At 43.9% G+C, this 22,694-nt stretch overlaps 1 protein-coding gene across 1 annotated transcript in view; it reads right to left on the reverse strand.

Moving 5' to 3' along the window:
• Positions 1–22,447, reverse strand: part of PAPPA (pappalysin 1) — a 284,791-nt gene extending 262,344 nt beyond the window's left edge. The window contains exon 1 of the mRNA XM_061604307.1: positions 21,651–22,447. Coding sequence (XP_061460291.1) covers positions 21,651–22,140 — 490 coding nt within the window. The 5' untranslated portion in view covers positions 22,141–22,447. The remainder of the gene's footprint in view (positions 1–21,650) is intronic.
• Between the last annotated feature and the right edge of the window lie 247 nt (positions 22,448–22,694).

Raw genomic sequence — 22,694 nt, forward strand, 5'->3', positions numbered from 1 at the left:
GTTATCATATATTGCAGGGTTATTGTTTTTTTTAATGCCATCCATCAACTTGTCATATTTTCTATGAAAGTGCAGTTTATAAATATTTAAATTTTAAAAATCATGTATTTTGCCAGCTGAAGGTCCCAGTTCCAATCTCTCTTTAAAAGACTCTCAGTAGAGCTGGGGAAGACCCCTCTGCGATTCAGTATAAGGCAGCTTTGTGTTTTCATTGGTATGTGCCGCAATCTTATGCAATGTAGCATGCAAAGGAAACCAACGCAACTGAGCTGGAGGCACGTCAGGAGTTGTGGCTGTGTTGCTATGGGACATGGCTGGTTTTGGCAGAGGGAACAAAAATGCAAACAACTTTGGCCATCAAAAGTGGCTTTTCAGAATAACATTAGGGTAGTTCTGCAGAGTTTTCTGTTTTTTGTTCTTTTACAAATGTGCCATTACACAAAATATCCCCCCCTTTTTTTTTGGTTCCTGTTTGATCTTCTGGTAAGAAGGAAGAAGGACCAATGAAAAGAAGAATGAACACCGGGGGTCAGAGGGAAGTAAATGAAAACAGGGGGCAAAGAAGAGCCTTTAGATATGTATAACAGAACCTTTAGGAAGACATCCTGAGTATGAGTACACAGATCAGGGGTGTTGCATATGGAGATGCCTTATGAGAACAGAGGAAGCTGCCTGAGACTGAATCAGATAATTGGCCCATCTAGCTCAGTATTTTCTGCACTGATGGGCAGCGTATCTCTAGGGTTTCAGAGAGGGGATTCTCCCAGCCCTGTCTGGAAGTGCCAAGGATTTATTTATTTATTATTATTTATTTATTTATTACATTTATACCCCACCTTTCTTTTCATGATAGAAACTCAAGGCGGCTTACATATAGTTCCCAGGCGGTCTCCCATCCAGGCACTGACCACACCTGACCCTGCTTAGTTTCAGCAGGGAGTTGGCCTTAGGTGCCTTCAGACCACAGCCTGGATTGAACCTTGGACCTTCTGCATGCAAAGAAGATGCTCTGCCACTGAGCTATCACCCTTCCCCTGCAGAGAGGGTGTCAGGTCACTCTTGCCAGAGGTCCAAACTGGTCAACTGCAGAGGACTTTTAAAATTAGGCCAAGGGTAGGCAGCATAGCGCTGCTTAACAGGATTTGTACCGGGTCAGATTATTTGTGCAAGTACACCGGTATAATCTACACCAGCCTTTCCCAACTAGTGGGCCACCAGATGTTGTTGGACCACAACTCCCATCAGCCTCAGCCAGCATTGCCAATGGTCAGGAAAGATGGGAATTGTGGTCCAACAACATCTGGTGGCCCACTAGTTGGGAAAGGCTGATCTACACTGTCTGGCAGAGGCTGTCCAGTGTCTACTTATTTCTTTGTTAACTGGAAATGCCAGGTATAGGACCTGGCATGCAAAGCAGGTCCTCTGTCACTGAGCTATAGTCCATCCCCTGTTGTTTTCAACAAAGCCCTAGAATCATAGAATAGCAGAGTTGGAAGGGGACTATAAGGCCATCAAGTCCAACCCCCTGCTCAATGCAGGAATCCAAATTAAAGCATTCCCGACAGATGGCTGTCCAGCTGCCTCTTGATCCCTGCTAAGATCCCAAGGAAATCTAGAGTTCCAGTTAGAGACACAGTTTGAAAACCACAGCACTGAGACAACATTGAATGCCATAGCTTGTTTTAGTCCTCAGTATGATAGAAGCAATAAATAAAAAAATACATTGCTTTCCCAATAAGTGATGCATACCACTCCATCTGTAGCTCCATCAGATGCATGGACTGAGGTCCATGGACACACAGGGTTGGTGTCAGAGGTTATCATTGTCAGGTATCTGCCAAGGTGCCAGACATAGCAGGGGGAGCACTACCAACAAACTACATGGCTTCCTAAAATTCTTAATCCTTTTTGTAAGTGGCGAAATTGAGGTGGGCAGGGATTTTGCAAAATATTCTTGGGGGGCGGCAAGGGAGGTGAAGTTCTGCAGCAGTTTTTCCCTTAGAAAACTCTCTTCTGAGAAATTTCAGCTCACTTCATGCTGAGTGAAACTTTGTTAATTCATACTGGTGGATAAAGGAAACAGTGGGCTAAGAGAAGAGGACTGGAAGGAGTTGAAGCCCAGCCTGCGGCTTTCTCCAACAATTTGAAATAACTTTAAACAATGTTCAAACTGGATCCCCGGCTGCATCCAAAATTCACAGTTAGAGACTGGGGATACCATTTTGCTGAATATTCACGATATTGGCTATTCAGGAATATGAATATTTCGAGGACTGAAATTTTCCACCAGTTCAGTTTTCCACATTATTTGTTTATCTATTTATTAAATTCATATCCCTTACTTCCTCCCAGAAGGAGCCTAGGCTGGCAAACAAACGACAAAAAAACTAGAAACATCAATAAAACACATTAAAAACAAAACACCTTTTTTTAAATAAAGAAAACATAAACATCTTAAAAACTATTCCAGCGCAGATGCAGAGTGGGATAAGGTTTTGACTAAAGTTAAGTAAGTAACTTACTTAAGAGGGTGGTGTGAAAGAAGGCACATCCACAGCCAATTGCACAAGCTCGATTCAAAGATGCTTGCACATGGGAAACCAAGAGTGAAAAGATGTCACCTATTCACCAGCAGAACTTCAAGCATAAGGCTGGAATGATGCATACATGTAGGCGGATCATCCAGTCCATCCATCACTTACATAAGAGAACTTGTGTCCAAAAGGGGAATATTTTGCTCTGTTGGCAATCTTCTCTTTAGTAAAGAATGTTTCCTTTACTGATATCTTACAGCAGGGGTGGGGAATCTGTGGCCCCTCCAGATGTTGTTCTACAACAACTCCCATCAGCCCCAGCAAGCATGGCCAATGGTCACAAAAGACGGGAGTTGTACAGAGCCACAGATTCCCCAGCCTTTTCCTCCATACTACTACCAAACTGGTAGATCACATTTAAAGATGCAGCAAGGTAAAAAGAACACAGATTATTAAAAGCAGTGGTACTTTTTGCACCGGGATTTGTGGCATTGTGCCAAGGTTTTTTTTAGTATGTTTCACATAGATTTCAGCTTGTTTTGTTATATTTTGTGGTGTTATTTATTGATACTGTTGTAGTTTTTTTTCATTGTTATTACGTTCTGAATTGTTTTTATTATATTGTTTTGTTCTTGCTATGGAAGCCGCTTTGAGGCCACCTGGTGATGAAAAGCAGCATACAAATATACTAAATAAATAAATACTCTACTGGGAAAGCTTGTTGAAAGAAGAAGGTTTTATTCTTACTTTTTAAAAAAGTCCTCATGAAAATTTGTCAGCATTTAAGTGCACTTCCTCATATAAACATTTTTGTATGCAATTTTTCCATATATACAGTACACACACTGGTGTAGTTACTCACATGTTCATCAAGTGTACAGTTTGTGCGCTTATGGACACAAGAGTTGGGCTGTACAAATGTACAAACACATGTACACTCTTTCACGCAAACACTTGCATATGCGTAGAAACAGTGTGTACCTGTGTTCCACGTAACATCTGAAGAAGCCTGTTGAGTGCACGGTCTGCACACTCATTGAACATCAGATGCAAATTCCTGTACGGGCATACAGCTTAACTATTTGTACACACAGATTGTATAATAGGATATAACACGTGAACACCCCTTTTGTCTTGCTCTCTTGAACTTCCAAATCATTTTTAAGTGGCTGAGGTGGGTTGTTATCAGGATTTCCCACCTCCCCCCCCTTTTTCATTTCATGCATGTGCTTAAAGAATCTCTTTCCACGTGATGGGAGGATAGACACACAAGACAGACGTTTGGACAGGCAAATAGCCATGCTGCCTGTCAAAGAGATTCCTGCAAGCAGATGCACCATTGGAAATATCCCGTAAACCTGTTGGCTGACAAACCTAGAGAGAGGGGGAGAGCAAGAGGTTGCTCTTAATTTCGTTAACCATCAGCTTTCCTCCTGGATTTCCTACTGTGGTGCAAGTTTGTAAACAGGAGAGGAGACTTTATGCCTGAAGACTGCCATTGAGAAAAGGGTTAGAAAGCAAGTTTAGGGGCTTCTGAACCCAAGAGCAAAACCTTGACATGTGGGTTTTCTTCCCATAGATACAAAGTGCTTACTGTATAAACTGTACATGGACTGATTCATTATTATTATTATTATTATTTAACAAGGCCAGTGGGAATATGATAGGTGAAGGTGGAAAAGAAAATGGGCTCATCTCAGAGAAGCTGAGAGGACAACACGCCCAAATTAAATCATTCTCCACAGCGAACAGAGGTCTCGGCCAGACTGACAAGGGCACTCCTCCACACAACGCTGATTTCCCCTGGCGATCCTCATAAATCTCGAGCCTATTTCAGTTTGCAGTTACGCCTGCACAGACATCAGGGAAGCACCACTAACCTTTGTTCCAGAGAGTCTTCTCTCTCTTCCCCCTCCCCAATAAATCCAGAGTAATTGAGAGCAGAGCTAGGCCCTTGGTGTGCATTATAGGATATTGTGCATTGCCAAAAAATGCACATTTCAAGGCCTCTCTTTATGTTGGAACATTCAAGGCCAAAACATTCTGCTTGGGGTCATGGTCCCCCTCCCCACCGCCCAGATCTGACCCCACCCATGGTGAACTGCCTGTAAAACTCACCAGGAGCAGAAAAGCTAGAAATATTTTTTTCCACAGCACAGCTGTTGCTATCTGTGATAAAACTATTCAGATGACCCCAATCACCCCCCAAAATGGGTGAATGGGTTGAGAATCTGGGTGCAAGATGCCACACTGAGTCTCAAACAATCTCTGGCTGTTTACCTCCTGCACTATCAAAATTCAAGGGCCTCAGAAGGCCAGGCAGACTAACTCTTATAGAATGAGGGCTGGAATCAAGGATTGAAAAGAGTCAGGTGACCCAGCTTTCATATTGTCAGCTGATTCCAACAGTAGTGTAGTGGCAAAGTCAGAAGAGCAGGTTCCCTCCATGATAGTCACAGACATGCCCCCTTCAAAGATTATGGAATAATCTGGCCAGGCTTGAATACAGCTTTCTGTTTCTCTATCACTGTCACCATTTTATGTTATTTCTCACTGTCAGACATATTGCTTGAATTATAGAATTCAGTGTCTACACACTTGTCTCCTGCTACTACTAAACCGCTTGATGATGGAGATGGGATGCTATCATAAGGATTCACTGTCTCTTCTTCTGCAATTATAAAACTCTCACTCTCCACAACTTGGTTTTTTAAAGTAGGAGTCATAGGAATTCCTTTCACTCTGATTGGCTCCAATCATCAACAACCAACTAGGGAGCGAGTCAGAAGATTCTTCTCAGTGGCTAACGCACTCCCCTTTCATACTGATTGCTCATAGGATGCTGGAAACATAAGAAGCCTGCTGGGACGTGGCTCCCAAAAAAGTAAGGGGTCTAAGACCCTCTGAGACCCTGGACTACATCCCTAAAAAAAGTCAGGTGACCCAGCCAATTGGTATATACCTTCTCTATAAAAAGCTTGTGGTTGAGCCAGCTTGTTAGAATTAGCTAAAAGTGGTCATGTTGATCACTTTTCCTCAAGCTAGGAAGGCCATGTGAACAGACTATTTGAAGGGGTACCTGTAGTTTGGATGTTTATGTCAGCTTTTGGTTCTCTCAGTTCCTCATTTTCCCAATCTTAAATACAGTTCCCTGCATTTCTTCAGCAATTTGCATTTTTAAAAAATAACCTTTTGAAAGTTCTTCAGCATTTTAGTGTGAATTTCTCTGAACACTTTTTGTATGCAGTTCTGACAAATATACATGTTTTTGCAAGCTGTTTCCCCCCTAACAGAATGCTTTTTTAATGTTATATTCACTAATATATGCATTCTTGTACACATTGCTTGGCCAGAGAACTGCACTACAAAGCTGTAAAAAGTGCAAATTTGGGGAAGGATGGCTGGGTTTTTGTTTGCGTATTACTTCAGAAAGTGAAAATTTGGCAAGTTCGCCTTTCAATGGAAACTGAATCAAATTTCTTCCCCATCCCTGATTGTCCAGTCCAAGAACCACCAGAAGAGACAGCAACAGGGACCATGAAGTTGCCCATCCACAGTTAGTACCTGGACAGCAGACTGAGCAGGCAAGACAGATCGTCTAGTTTCTTCCCTGCTAGGGTGAGATGTCCCCCATTTCTAGTTCCGTTACAGTCATTATTCTAAATTTGAAACATACACCTGCACTAGCATATACAAATTGTATGCAAATTGGCATCCTCCTTTTGCATGCAATGCTTTTCCTCTTTTTTTGGCAATATGTAAATGGTCATCTTATCAAAGCCACACCTTCTGAGACAATAGGAAAGCCAAAACACAGCCATCCTTTGAAATCTGCAGTTCTCCGAATTTTGTAGTGCATTTCTCCAACCAAGCAGTTTTTACAAAAATGCAGATATTAGAGGAAAGAGTGCAGAAAAGTGAAGATGTTAGTGAAAACAACATACAAAAATGCATTATATTAGGAGAAACAGCTTGCAAAAATGTGTCCGTTTAGTCAAAACCGGATTTAAGATTGGAAAAATGGGAATTGGAGAGAAACTGACAGATCCTTTCATCCCTAATGTTCAGAGCAATGTCAGAACTGGGGCCTCCAGAAATGCTGTGCTGGCAAAACCAGCCTTTTTAGGCAGAGAAGAAAGTGGCTGCATGAAATTGAGGCAGGAGATATTCCACATGTTTAATATAGTGGATGACCCCTCTATATGTTGTTGAACTACAACTTCCATCAGCCCCAGTCAGTATGGCCAATGTCAGGCATGATGGGAGCTATAGTGAACGGTCCCAGGTTCTCCACCTCTGTACTGGAGACAAGAGATTGTGTGTGTGTGTGCCCGCGTGCATGCGTGCATACTAGGTATGGGGGAGAAATTTGATTCAGTTTGCATTTGAAGCAGAGTTTACCATATTCACTTTTTCCGAAACAATACGAGAACCGAAACACAGCCACCTTTGGAAATTCACACTTATCCGGTTCTGTGGCGCAGTTCAACAAATATTTACAAAAAAAATCATATTGGGGAAAGGGTGCACAACATGAATACACTGGTGAAAATAACATACAAAAATGTGTTAATATTAGGATAAACTAATTGCCAAAAAAGTGTACATATTAGTTAAAACTGCATACACTACAATGCTGGCGAATTTTCATGAGGATTTTAAAAAATGCAAGAAATGGAGAGCTAAATATAAAACTGAAAAAATGAGAAACTGAGAGAACTGAAAGTGACAGATTATCCCATCCCTAGTGTAAACAGGGACAGTGAAACATAGGTTATTTAATTATTTTTATTCTATTCTATTATATATTATAATACAGATCAGAAATACAATGTGGGTTAGAAACAAGTATGGCATTTGTTAAAAAACATATAGCAGTATAATTTAACAGTGCCCCCAAATATCATTAAAAACATGTACTAAATATCATAATATTAGACAAAGGAAGTAACACTGCATAATGCAGAATCAAATACAAGAGAGAGTTTTACAATTTAATTAATTTATAACAAGAAAAATCTCATATCTAGTAGTATCCAAGTTGTATCTGGCCTTCGTATGGAAAGTAAAAGGGCACCAGAGACAAAAGAAAACAGGCAACCTTTTGTATTGAATGGAACATACTCCCTTAGGCGAGTCATCTCCACAACCTCCCAGACTTTATATGACAATTTTTCTTTAAGCTCAGGGCTCGGGAAACTGTGTCCCTCCATATGTTCTTAGGACTCCGGCTTCTATCATGCTTGACCATTGGCCACGCTGGCTGGAGATGATGGGAACTGGAGTCCAACAATACCTGAAGGGACACTGGCTCCCCAGCCGGTCAGGAGTGGATCCATTATCAGCATCCAGAAGTGAGACATATGAATTGTTGCTTGAAGACATTCAGCTAATCAAAAGTCTTTCTCTCCAAGGTTTTGGGCTTAGTCTTTGCAAGTCTTGGCTGTGCACACACCATACATTTAAAGCACATGACTTCCCCCCAAATAATCCTGGGAACTGTACTTTGTTGCTAGGAATTGCAGCTCTGTGAGGTGGTAAACTACATTTTCCAGGATTCTGTGGTGTAAGCAATGTACTATAAATAAATGGTGATGGTCACTATGCTCACATAGTATAAAATGAATAGAACTGCACAGAGATTAAGGTTATCATATCCCCTATATTTGCTTGTTAAGCTAAGTCAAAGAGATGTAAATTCTGATTATCAAAGAGGAGAGATGTCGGGGGGAATCAAGGACACCCAGATAGTTAGTAAAAGAAGGAACCTAGAATAGGGTGCCAAAGAAGAAAAGAGTGAATGAATCAAAATGTTACACACATCATACAGCTGAGCAAAGTGTCTTGAATAAATATCCTTATTTTTAACACTGGAGGGAAAATAATTTATTTTGGAAGAACCAAACAGTATTCTTTTTTTTCTTTTTTTTAAATTGTTTTGGATAGCAACAGCTTAAGCCAACAGATCTTTTCCAGTCTGCATCTCTATTGGAATTATTTTTAGAAGTTTTAATTGTTTAATGCTTGCAGATTTGCTGCCGTGGGCTCCTTTGGCAGGAAGGGCAGGATATATATTTAACAACAAAAACAAAAACAAAAACGGAACTCGTCTCACACCAAGGTTTCTGGATACAGCATGCAGACTTAAGAAATGTTGGAGATCTAGGGTTCAAATCTGAGCCTGCCCAGTCATGAATGCATTCAGTGATTTTTGGACTAAATTGCTAGGACCCACAGCCTCTGCTGTCTTGGTCTGTAGAATGGGCACGATAACTACCTAAAAGTGTGCGTATAAATGCATCTGTTCATGAAAACAGCATACTTAAATGCATTGTATTAGGGGAAAGTGCTTGCAAAAATATGCATATTGGGTAAAACAGAATCCAAAAATGTGTCTATCAGGAAAAAATATGGAAGCTTACAACCGGAAAAATGAGAAATTGAGAGAAAGCAGAATTGACAGATTTGCCCATCCCTGACCCTAAGAAGAAAGGAGGGCTGTCAGTCTCAAGAGGTCACTGTCTGCAACGGCAAGTGCTTTCTTTGCTTGTCCAATAACAGGTCAAAAAAACTCGGATGCTAAGCCTTCTTAAGACTGTTTACCAAGCACAGAAGCCGCAGTGTGAAGAGTTCTCTACAGTGCTACCTCCAGAATCCTTCACCTCACTCTCCCCTTTCATCTCGGACCCTGCTGCAAACTTGCTTTCACCAGGGAATGAAAGTTTGGGAAAACGGGATCATGTTCCTCAACCTGGCATCCAAGAAAGGACACAGAGACAGTGAGCAGGAGACGGGGGAAGCCCTCACAATTAAACTTTCACTTCTCTTGGCAAAGACGCCTTTTCCACTCTGACTCATTCATCCAAACTTTGCTTCGACTCCTGCCCGTTAAAGAGTCAACCATCACATCTCCAAGACTGGAGGCCACATGGACAGATTTTGAGGGAATACCCTCTCCATTGCAAAATCGAAGGGTGGAGCAGAAGTTATTTCTGGAGACAGCAACCAACTTTGTCTTGGGGTGTGTGTGTGTGTGTGTTCCTGTATGTCTGCAGAAGCAGGAAGAACAGCATATTGCAATGGCAGAAAATGCCTGAAACATAGACTGGAAGAAGGTAAAGGGCCCATCCACTTCTCAAGGCTGGGATTTTTTTTCACCCCTTTGTTTCTGAACTCCAGCAGCCCCAGAACAAGATGGATTTGCCACATCCAAGATGCACTGGAGCACAAGCTTAGAGGCAGTGTGGATTCTGTTGTGGCACATGCTTTGGGACACAGTGCACATGGGCAGTGCATGGGTGCATGCATGCTATCTGTTAAAGTCATTGCACAAATGAAGGGCAAAAGCTGTTGGGAGTGAGGCTATTTTACCCACCCACATGGTAGCTTGGCTTTGCTGAACACTGTAGCTGATCTCACCAAAATGATACAGGTTCAGAAATAGTCTCACTAGGAGGCAACATGAAAACTGGCAGCCCCTCAAGGGCCACCTACCGTCTGAGATGAGGGATGGCCCAGGGAGATGACAACAAACCCTTTTAATAGCACTGTGAAATTAGTCGTTTAGAAAACACATGCAGATATAATCAACACTGCAGCCGATGGTGATGTAAGGGCAATTTCATCTCCAGAGAAGCAATGACAACAAACTCAAAGTCCAAAAATGACTCTTTCTTTTTTGGAAGGAACATACTTAAGAGGGTCTTTACCACTTCAGATTCTACACACAGCTTTAATGAAATTTTATTATTATTATTATTATTATTATTATTATTATTATTATTATTATTATTATTATTATTTAAAAGGCACACCCAAGTTTGACCTATGAATTACATTCTCGACTCCATGTCTGTGGCTATTTAAAATGCTGAAACCCAGCTAGAAGATGACAAAAGTCAGAGAGAGAAAACTGAAGAAAGAGGCAAAGTTGCTAGGAGAAGATGGTGCCCTGAACTTCCAAGATAAGGTGGAAAACACACAGAGCCAGCCCTAACATTAGGCGGGGAGACGTGGCAGCTGCAGACAGCTGATTTGGCAGCTCATAAAAATATATCAAATTGTCATCAATTAATTTTTTTAAAAAATGCTTATTATTATTGTTAGGGGGGGCTGAGGGAACCTGAGCTATGGGTGTTTTGTGCTGCCCCATAGATCATAGTTCCTTCCCCCTACTCTCTGGAAATCCCCTTATGTTATCTTAGACCTTTGGTCCAAATAGCTCAGGATTGTCTACAGTGTACACCACTGCTCTTTAACTTTGGGTCCCTGATATTGATGGACTACAACTTGCATCGTCCCTGACCATTGACCGTGCTGCCTGGGGATGCTGGGAGTTGTAAACCAAGGTTGAAGAACAATGGTCTACACTGACTGGCAGGCAGGAAATCTCTCAGAGCCCAATCTGGAGTTGCCAGTGATTGAACCTGGGACCTTAGGCGTGCAAAGCCACAGATTGCATCTCAGTTTAATTCTATGAAATGCAAATCATAATGCCATCAAACCAAATATAAAAAATAAATGAAGCAGTAAAAATGCAATAAAAATCAATATGAATACTTGGTCGTAGAGCGTCTAGCACAGCGCTTTGCAATTGCGACAACAGGCAGAAAAAAAATCATGCAATGGTCCGCCAAGCCCATCAGCCATTTTCAAGTGGCCCATGAGGAAAAAAAGTTGGGGAACCAGTGGTCTGCACTAAGCAGCAGCAGCTCTGCAGGGTTGCTGACGGAGGTCTCTCCTACTTGCAGATTCTCTGTGACCAAGATGTGTTAGAAGGTGCCAAAGTATTCTACCTGGATCCCAAGAAAGTCTATATCTTCCATACTGTGGTCCTTCCCCACTGTCACATTCCCATTTAGAAGCAACAAAGGATTGGTTGTTGTTATGTGCCTTCAAGTTGATTACGACTTATGGAGACCCTATGAATCAGCTACCTCCAACAGCATCTGTTATAAACCACCCTGTGCAGATCTTGTAAGTTCAGGACTGTGGCTTCCTTGATGGAATCAATCCATCTCTTGTTTGGCCTTCCTCTTTTTCTACTCCCTTCAGCATTATTGTCTTTTCTAGTGAATCATGTCTTCTCATTGCGTGTCCGAAGTATGATAACCTCAGTTTCATCATTTTAGCTTCTAGTGATAGTTCTGGTTTAATTTGTTCTGACACCCAATTATTTGTCTTTTTTGCAGTCCATGGTATCCGCAAAGCTCTCCTCCAACACCACATTTCAAATGAGTTGATTTTTCTCTTATCCGTTTTTTCACTGTCCAACTTTCACATCCATACATACAGATCGGAAAGGATTGGTAGATAGAGATTTTGCTTAGCCCCCTTGAAGATGAAAGGTAATAATCTCTCTTTACACTCAAGGCTGGTCGGGGGGGGGGGAATCATCATATCTGAAGGATACTCTATGAGAATTTCTCCTTGGCCGACATCCAGGTGTTTACACACAGAGCCAAACTTGGCTTGAAGTCAACTTCCTCTCTCTCTCCACCACCTTTACAAATGAGTAGGGTTAAGAGAAAAAAACTGTGAACACTCCCAGTTCTTGGTTGTTAAACAGGAGGCATTTCAAGGCTCCAAGGAGGCCACAATCTAGCAGTGGGGATCCCATGGCCTCTCCAGATTCTGCTGGACTCCGACTCCCATCAGCCAGCAGTCGGAAGCCCTGTTCCTATGTTCGGTTCCTATGCAAAACCTTCATGTGAAGACGGATGAGCATGCTAAACTCTGCCCAATTTGGATGGCTTTAAAAGAGGGTTAGACAAATGAATGGAGGAGAAGGCTACTAGCCAGGTTGGCTACTCTCTGTCTCCACAGTCGGAGGCAGTATGCTTCTAAATACCGGTTGCTGGAAACTGCAGGAGGAGAGTGCTCTTATTTTATTAATTAGTTACATTTCTATCCCAACTTTCCTTGAAGGAGCTCAAGTTGGTGTGCAAAAATGGCTCTCTTCCTCCCGATTTCATCCTCACCACAACCCTGTGGCGTAAGTTAGGCTCAAAGACAGTGAGTGGCCCAGGTCCCAGTCAATGGACAATGGGCCAGATCCAGCAGGCTCTTATGTTTCTATGCACTGTCGCCATACCCATCACCTTTCGTGGAAGGCAAAGGTCTAAACATCCTGCTCATTCTACACTTGCAAGCAGAAGTCACTCGCTGTGCGGGGCAAAACCCCTATGCTGGCTTCTCAGGATCATGGTTGCTTACTAGAAGGTAAAGGGTCAGAGAGGCTGGCACTATGCAAACACACCAGCAGGAGTGCCAGATTGGCTTCACCAGTGAATTTGCTCTGGGCCAACCTCCCTGTCTCACCCCTCCCTCTGTCACTAAGCAACTGAGACCCAGCTGCTGGGAAGGTAGCATAGCAGCTCTTGTTTGGCATTTTAAAAATATATGTGAAATAGGAATAGTTTTGTGGTCCTATCTCTTAGCAGAGATATAAATGCAAGCAGCGGGATGAGAATCAACCAGTCCACCTTTTCCCTCAGACACAAATAATTACAGACACAATCTTCTTAAGTAAAAGATAAAGAACGTTTACTCACAACCTTTCATATGTTCAGGAAACATAGGCTTTAGCTTAGATAGAAAAGTAGAAGTCTCAGTCCATGATAATGGTCATCTTGGAGAGGAGCATGTTCATGCTTCACTCTCCTCAGGCTTAATGGAGAATATGCAAAGTCCCAGACAAAGGAAGAGGAAGAGAAAACCAGGTAACCCCACCCTTTAGGAAGTTACATCACTGGTAAACAGGTACATCGGATATTTCCTAAATATCCCTTAAACAGAACATGCAAGTTTGCCTATTCTAACAGCTCTGCCCCACATGGCAATGAATTGATCTGCTTGCAAGGAATGGATCCTTCAGCGTGGCAGCACATACTCTGTGGAACTCCCTGCCCCTTGACATTAGTCAGGAACCTTTGCTGTATTGTTTTTGCTACCAGCTAAAAACTTTTTTTTTGTTTCAGCAAGGCATGTTAACTTTAATATGCAATTTTAACATGTAGTTTTGTAGAACTTTTTTAAATTGCTTGCTTACATGTATAGCTTGTTTCTCAAACTTACTGTTTTTTTTTTACTAAGTAAACAGTATATATAATTTTTATTAAGCAAGTAAGTAAAGTGGGGAGCCTCTTCTACTTTCCTGATTTAGAAGCCCTAGTTGTTCAGGGTTCTTTCTAAACAGTGCAAGGAAATTCCACAAGTACAGGAGCCTTCCCTCTTCAGAACATTGCCCCCGCCCCAGGAGTTGGAGGACGACAGGGATGGCAATGTGGGGGGGGGAGCACAGCATGCTTTTCCCCACTCTTCCTGCTGACATGTAGATTTTAAATACAAGGAGAATGTTCTAAAATGTCTTGGTGTTCTAGAGTACAGGCTTTCTGGAACTGGGTGATCAACGGGGTCACGGCAATTACTTGTCACCCTTTGTCCCCAGACCCTGGTCTGGCTTTGCTTACCCTCGAAAGTGATACAAATCCTTCTTTAATACATAAGGAACTGACCTCTTAACAGCCACTCACTTGGAGGTGGCCAAGGTGTGGAAATCCCTGGCGGGTCCCTCCAAAACTGCTTTGTGGATTAAAGTTTTGGACTTCTGAACATCTTACACATCAGCAGTGGGTGATGTACGGGGAAGCGGTGCAGGACCATTTTGACGTTGCTTCGTTCCTTTTTTGAATTATGCAAACGTTAGCAGGGGGACAATCTCCCTCGCTGCATGTCACTCTTTGGAGGGGGTAGCTAAGTCCTACATGACTTGTTAAATATGACATTGTGCTGCTTAGAGAGGAGGATCTCCATGACAGTATATGCTTAACTCAGTAACTGTTCATTTGTTTCATGTTTCTGTTTAACATTAAAACATTTTAAAAAGAAAAGAAAACGGCTTGGTAAGATGTGCGGGATAGTCCAACCACATCTGGAGGACTCCAAAGTTCCTCAACCCTGGCATAATGTAATCTCCGGCCATCTAATTAAAGGCATCGCCCACTCACAAGTTTAGAGAGAGGCGCATCACAGCTCCAGGATGGGTGAACTTAGATCTCCACGTCTGGCATGCCAGGTGTCAGATAAAACACACACAGCACTCAAAACAAGAATGCCCGTAACAAGAGTGGGGAACCACAGACATGGGCAGCAAATGCAGCCCTCAAGGACTCTCTGTCTGGAGAATAGACCATGCCCAGGCCATGTCCCTCTGAGGCTTAGCAGTAGGAATTTTACCTGGCTGGAATGTGTCCTTAAAGGACGATGGTTGCCCACACCCACTTTTGCACCACTGAGCCGCACCCCCCGGAATGTTGCTCATAAGAGAATGAGGTCCTCAGGCTGAAGAAAGCTCATCCCCCACCAATGGTCTATATGTATCTAAGCTTACACTCTACTGTGTTTTTGCGTGGAAGAAAAAATAGGATCCGTCAGCCCTGGGGCTCATCAGTCACAAATGCGAGGAGCAAATGAAAACAGTGGAAGATTACAGCTTAAATTATCTCCCTTACTTGGGATCGGTCCTCCTCTTCTTTGTAAGATGAGCTGCAGCTCAGTCATTAGTATATCTATCTGCCTCGCAGGCAGAGGGTCCCAGGTTCAATCCTCTGAATCTCCAGGTAGGGCCAGGAGAGACTCCTGCCTAAAACCCTGCAGAGCCTCTGCCAGTCAGTGTAAAAAATACTGAGTTAGATGGACCAATGGTCTGACTTATTATAAAGCAACTTCCTATGGGACCATCTGGACCTAGAAAGAAGAGCTGTTAAATGTAAATGTACAGCCTTCAAGACGATTCCGACTTAGGGCGACCCTATGAAGAGGGTTTTCATGAGGCTGAGAGGGAGTGACTGGCCCAAGGTCACCCAGTGAGCTTCGTGGCTATGTGGGGATTCGAACCCTGGTCTCCCAGGTTGTAGTCCAACACCTTAACCATAACCACTACACCACACTGGCTGTTAGGAGAGCTCTATTGCCCTCACACAGCAACAATTTCCAGAGCTATTTAACCGTCACTCCCACTTCCAAGTTGTCACTCAGTAAAGGGAATAGGGGGTCTCCTAACAATTCTCAGTACCCTTAATAAACAACAGTTTCCAGCATTCTTTGTGAGAAGCCATGAATGTTTGTAGTGGTACAATACTGCTTTAAGTGTATAGTGCAGATGGGGCCTCAGGTCACTCCAGTTCCACATCAGTTTTTTATTTTTTTTAAAAAAAATCCACACAAAAATTCATACACATTTCTTCCAGGATGCTCATTTTTATATGTAATCTTGCCTTCTGTGCACACATCTTCACAAACAATTTCCCCAACACAATGCCTTTGTGTATGTTGTTATCTGCCTTCAAGCCGATTTCGACTTATGGCGACCCTATGAATCAGCAACCTCCAATAGCATCTGTCATGAGCCAGATCTTGTAAGTTCAAGTCTGTGGCTTCCTTTAGGGAATCAATCCATCTCTTGTTTGGCCTTCCTCTTTTTCTACTCCCTTCTCGTTTTCCCAGCATTATTATCTTTTCGAGTGAATCATGTCTTCTCATTACGTGTCCAAAGTATGATAACCTCAGTTTCATCATTTTAGCTTCTAGTGACAGTTCTGGTTTAATTTGTTCTAACACCCAATCATTGGTCTTTTGCACAATACATGGTATGCGCAAAGCTCTCCTCCAACACCACATTAAAAATGAGTTGATTTTCCTCTTATCCGCTTTTTCCACTGTCCAACTTTCACATCCATACATATAGATTGGGAATACCATGGTCTGAATGATCCTGACTTTCACATTCAGTGATACATCTTTGCATTTGAGGAGCTTTTCTAGCTCTCTCATAGCTGCCCTCCCCAGTCCTAGTCTTCTTCTGATTTCTTGACTATTGTCTCCATTTTGTTTAATGACTGTGCCAAGGGATTGATAATCATTGACAAGTTCAATGTCCTCGTTGTCAACTTTAAAGTTACATAAATCTGCTGTTGTCATTACTTTAGTCTTCTTGATGTTCAGTTGTAGTCCTGCTTTCCTCTTTTATTTTCCCCAATATATGCAGTTCTGTGTGAACACAGAGTTTGTTGTATACATTTTTCCCCTTTCAGTTGAAGAAAATCACCACGAAACTCAGATAAGTGTGAATTTTGACATAAAGCTATGTATCCACTTGCAGATTGGTTCTGCACAGTGTGAATTGGGGGGGTGCAACTAAAAAGGCGAACCAAATAAATGTCTTCCCCATCCTTACTTGAAAAATGAGAGTAGGTCAGGAGGAAGGGGGCAAATAGAGAGCGGAAGAACTTTAACTCAGTGATAGTGCATTTGCTTTGCATACAGAAGGTCCCAGGTTCAATTCCCAGCATTGCAAGGAAAGGCTGTGAGAGACCCCTGCCTGAAACTCCAGAGAGCTGCTGCCAGTCTGTGTAGATAATACTGAGCTAGATGGACCAATGGTCTGACTCAGTGGAAGGCTGCTCCTCCTGTTCTTTTGGAGAAGGGCTGTAACTCAGTAGCGGATAGGAATGGGCGACAATATCGATTCAGTTCGCGTTTCAAGCCCAGTTTATCAAATCTGCACTTTCCAAAACAATGTTTGAACCAAGACACAGTTACCCGTTGACATTTGCACTTCTTTTGAATTTTGCAATGCAGTTCGCCAACCAACGTTTACAAATACCTATGACAGGGGAAAGTGTGCATCAAGCGAATACATGAGCGAAAATAACATGCAAAAATGCATTGCATGACAAGAAAAGGCTTGCAGAAATGTGTACGGGAGTCGAAACGGTCTACAAAAATGTGTTTATCAGGAGAAATTCACACTAAAAAGCTGGAGAATTTCCATGATTTAAAAAAATGAAGCACATTGCTGCGGAAACGTGGATAGTTGAATTTCATTGGAAAAATTAGAACCTGAGTGAACTGAAATTAGCAGATCTTTCTATCCCTAGTAGCAGAGCATGAGGCTTGCATGTAGAAGATCCCAGGTTCAATCCCCAACATCTCCAGGTAAGGCTGGAAAGCGGCTGCCAGTCAGTGTAGGCAATACTGAGCTAGGCAGACCAATACCCTGACTCAATATGGGGCAGTCTCCTATATTCCTAACTAAGAATGGGGCAAAGAGTGGGAGGAGAGTTAAACGATCTCCAACACACACACACTTGTGTGTGTGTGCTTGCTATGGCTTCTGTTTTCTTTGCTTTGGGAGAGACTTCTCTGAGTGACAGCAATCTTGTAGGTGAAGTATAGGGCAGTTGAGATAACAAAGGAAAAACATTGCAACGTGGCAGGCATGACAGAAAGCAGCCCCAGAGGCAAGGAAAGAAAGAGGAAAAGCATCTGCTGGGAAGGTAGAATGCATGCAACCAGGTATGTGGGTGGGTGGATGTAGGAACTACTCCCAGAAACTGGGAAACCCCCTTTTTTTCCTTTAAGACATCTATAGACAGTTAATAACAACAGGGAAGTTACATTCAACATTTGCATAACACTTCAGAGCCCTTCTTTTATGTCATTTTCTATAGTCCTTACAACAACCCTGCAAGGTAGGAAAGTATTTATTGACATATTGCACAGAGAGAGGGACTAAGGTTGGGAGAAGAGGGATAAAAATATACAACACAAAGATAATAAAACCTTGCCTACCCTACAGAGTTGTTGTAAGGACTGCAAAAGGGAGTGATTATTTGGACGAAGAGTTTCTTTGATGGTGGCTCAGGGCAGTAAGCCTGTGTACTATTGCAGGTTTCCTAAAGCTCATTGTAGGCTCTTAAGGGATCCGCACCCCAGGCTAGAAGAGCCAGTATAGCATCCTGGTTGCAGTGCAAGAACAGGACAAGAAAGACCTGGGTTCAAATCCACACTCAGCCACGAAGCTCACTGGGTGATCTTGGACAACTTGCTGCCTCTCAGCTGAACCTACCTCACAGGGTTGTTATATGGATAAAACCTGAGTGCAACGTATGTGGCCATGAGCTCATTGTCAGATAGTCAAGGTGAAAATGTAATAAAACAGAATAAGAGCTCTAAATCACACCCTTTCCCACCCATCTCACAAGAGACTATTTCTCCATTTCTGAGGACTTCAGCAGCCTCTTGACTGTAACCCACCAAGAAATAAGTTCCCCCTTTCTCTCTCTTTACTCTTCCCAAGACCAGAGGGATCATGAGCTGGACGTACTGAAGCTTCTCCAGGGGCCTCACTGAATTAAAAAGAGGAAGCATGTTCCAAGACCTCATGATTAATCAAACTTGCAGTTCAACAGCCAGATGTGGAAGGAGACGGCACAAAAGCTTTTGTAGGGCAGCATGATCTTGTAGTCAGCTGTTGACATTTGCAATATTGGAAAGAATTTCAAAAATCCTGAAAAAAATGTGTGTGAGTTTGAAAGCCCTTTATATATTCTGTTCCGTTTGCATGCCGAGAGGTTTGGACCTTCAAACACTTCCGGATGCTGGTGATATTATTATTACATATTTAAACTACCAGCACTTAATATAGTTAAAAGCTGCTTTAGAAAACCACAGGCTTGATCTAGCACCTAAAAGGAAAAAACAAAGGCATCCTTGGATACCCATTCTGAAATGGAAAACTTTTAAGGACAGGGAGGTTATTTATGTGCCGATCCCAGAACCCTACATGTGTAAGGAGACATTGTTTTCCCCATGAACCAATTCAAATAACAAATATTTCTATATAAAAAAACATTTTTATTTAATGCACCAATTATGAACTCCTGGGGGAGGAGAGAGAGGGAAGAGATTTTAAAGACCAACAGAACTTCCGGAGAGAAAAAGAGATGGGCAGGATTCAGTCAAACAAAGCTCAGTGATTCCTAGGGGAGACACCTTGTGCACCTTTTACTCGGTCCAATCAATTAAATGGGTTGCATCTGAAGCCCACTCATTTCAGAGTAGACCCACTGAAATGAGTGGACTTAAGTCAAGCCCCATGTACACTATACATTTAAAGCAGCGTCGTGCCACTTTAAACAGTCATGTCCCCCCCCAAGAATTCTGGGAACTGTAGTTTGTTAAGGGTGAAAAGGGTTGTTAGGAGACCCCTATTCCCCTCCCAGAGCGACCATTCCCAGAGTGGTTTAACTGTCAATCCCTCTTCCCAGGATACTCTGGGAATGGTCACTCTGGGAGGGGAATAGGGGTCTCCTAACAACTCCCTGCTAGGAATGGGAGAGAAATTCAATTCAGTACACAGTTAAAGCTGAATCTATGAAATTTGCACTTTCTGAAACAATATGAGAGCCGAAACACAGCCATCCTTCGAAATTCATACTTAACTGACTTTTGCCATTCAGTTCTCCAATCAAACAATGCTTAATGCAGATAGGGGAAAGTGTGCATAAAAACGAATATATTAGTGAAGATAACACACACAAATGCATTATTTTAGGAGAAAGTGCTTGCGAAAAAGTGCACATTCGTCAAAACTGCATAGAAATATGTCTTTATTAGGAGACAGTTGCACTAAAATGTTGTAGAATTTGCATTAGGATTAAAAAAAATCACAGATTGCTGCAAAATTGGGCAGGATTGGATTTAAGACTGGAAAAATGAGAAAGGCAGATAAGGAAATTGACAGATCCTCTCATCTCAGCACCCTGAACAAACTACAGTTCTCAGGATTCTTTGGGAGAAGCCACGACTGTTTAAAGTGGTACCATGCTGCTTTCAGTGTTTAGTGCAGATGGCGGCTTAGTCATGTCCATCATTTTCAATGCGTCTACTCTGAGCAGGGCTAGCATGGGAGACAATCCAAGGAGACTAACTCCCAAGTGTCATGAGATCAGAACCCAATGTTGTTCCCGATTTACTCAGGAGGGCAAACTTCTCTCAATAATTGGGCTTCCCTGCCAAAGCCTGCTGCCTGCCCACTGCGGCCCGATCCAGTGCACGTTTACTCGGGAGTAAGTCTCCCACGCGGGCTTACAGCCCAACCCGAACCACGCCTCCTCGGAAGCTAGCCTTGTTGAATCCTTCGGGGCTTCACTCCCAGGTAAACGGGGCTTAGGCTGTTGCAGCCTTACCTCCAAAGGAAGCGTGCACAGGCCCGCAGCCTTTTACACTTGGCCTCAACTCAGGTTTTACTCATAAGTAAGCTTCCTTATTCAAGCGGGTTTCCCTCTCGAGTAAGCGCAGCAGCCTTCATGAAACACGTGCTGGGACTCTCCTCTCTTGAGAGCGGTTGAAACTACACAAAGCTATCCCTGAGGCAGGATTGGGACCACTCTGCCCAAATGGGGGGAATCCATTCCCTTTCCACCCTACCTTACCCCTCGCTGCCCTCCCCCGGGCCCTCCTAGCCAGACTTCCTCGGATGTAAGCGCAAGGAAACGGTCTTCCAAGAAAGGGTGCGGGGAGAGAAAGTTTAGACTTTGCAAGTTTTTGTCCATTCACAAAAAAAGACAGCGAGAGAGAGAGGCAGGCGTGCGTGCGTGTGTATTCTGGAGGCACAACAGCACGTGGCTTTAAAACACACACACAGCCCGCAGCACACTTTGTATCCACAGCGACAGAAATGCCCACTAAACCCAAACGTGCAACGTGCAAAAATACCTGTGCAAACATCGCGACGCTCAACACGATGCAAACTTGCAAAATTCCAACGTGGGTGCAAAACGGAGTCAACGACAGCCCTTCTCGGAGCAGACCCCTGAAATCAACGCACCCAGCTAACCTGCGATTCCTTCCTTTCTGGGGGTTGGATCCTACGGCAATCCTGCTCAGAGCAGAGCCACTGACATTAACGGGAACGGCTCCCGGAACTCAAGCGTCGGTCGGTCCTACTCGGAGTAGACCCCCCTCGAAATCAACGGGTGAGGCTAGTGGAGATATGTATATTCCAATGGGTTGGATCCAACCACGCCTTCCTCAGAGGAGGCCCCATGAAATGAACAGACATAGCTAGTTGAGGTCCATTCGGTTCAAGAGGTCTCCTCCAGAGTAGGATTTAGTTGGACACGCCACCCAGTGGGTTTACTCCGGAGTAGAACTTTCACACCCCCATGGGTTTCCTCGGGAGTAAACCTTCGTTGAGCACCCAACCCAATGGGTCTCCTTCAGAGTAAGCCTCAGCAGGGCGCCCCCCGCTTCCACAGAAGCTCCCCTTACCTGCGATGACCGCTGGCGCCCTCTGTCCCCCCTCGGCCCGCAGCCACGCTTCCGCCGTGAAGGCATCCCGGGGTAAGTCCAGCTCCGCCTTCAGCCGCAGCTGGTCGCCCTGGCCGCGGAAATAGAGCGCTCTGCTCGGGGCCGGCGACGTCGCCTGCTCCCCGCCCTCCGGCGCTCGCCTCCTGCGGCGGGGGGCTCGCGGCGCCTCGGGCCCGCCCGCTCCCGCGGAGGAGCGCCTACCCCGGGCTAACCTGGTGGCGCAGGTGCCCGGGGCGGGGTAAGGCGAGTGGAGAGCCTGGTGGTGGTGATGGTGCGCCGCCGCCTGCCGCTGCTGCGCCGCCTGCCGGGTGTCCCTCCGCGCCCGGCGGGAGCGCTCGGCCAGCCCGCATTCGGCGCCGCCGGCGTGGGCTGCTGCTGCTGCTGCAGCCGCTGCTTCTGCCGCCGCCGCACACACGAGCAGGAGAGGCAGGAGGACGATCCGGCGCCGCATTTCCACGCGTCTCCCCCCCACCCCGCCGCCCTGCTCCCCGGCAAGTCCGCCCGAGCTGCCAGGTTGGGGCTCCTCCTCGCCCGGCGCTTCACTCTTCAGGGGGACTCGCGCTTTTTATAACCCTTCTCCCTTCCCTCACTCTTCCTTCGCTCGCTCGCCCGCTCGCTCGCTTTCTCTATCCCCCTCTTTTTTTTTTTTTTTGCTTTGAGGATTTTTTTCTCTCACCCTTCTTTTGCAAACCAAAATAAAATGAGATTTAAAAACAAACAAACAAAACTCTTTCCTTTTTTCCTCTCTGTTTCCTTCCTTCCTTCCTTCTTGCCCTCCCTCTCTCTCCTTTTCTCTCTTTTTCTTGTTTTTTAAAAAGAAACAGCTCTCCGGCTCCAAAGAAATTCGGGCACACACACGAGGTTCCCTCCCCCTTCCCAAAAAGATGCTCTAATTCATTTAATTTTCTTTCTGGGCTTTTTTTTTTTTTTTTGGTGCCTCCTTTATAACGTAAGCCACAACCTCCTTTCCCTCTCTCCCCCTCCTTTCTTCTCCATTGAAATGAA

Source organism: Rhineura floridana, chromosome 20, assembly GCF_030035675.1.
Source record: "Rhineura floridana isolate rRhiFlo1 chromosome 20, rRhiFlo1.hap2, whole genome shotgun sequence".
NCBI lineage: Eukaryota > Metazoa > Chordata > Lepidosauria > Squamata > Rhineuridae > Rhineura > Rhineura floridana.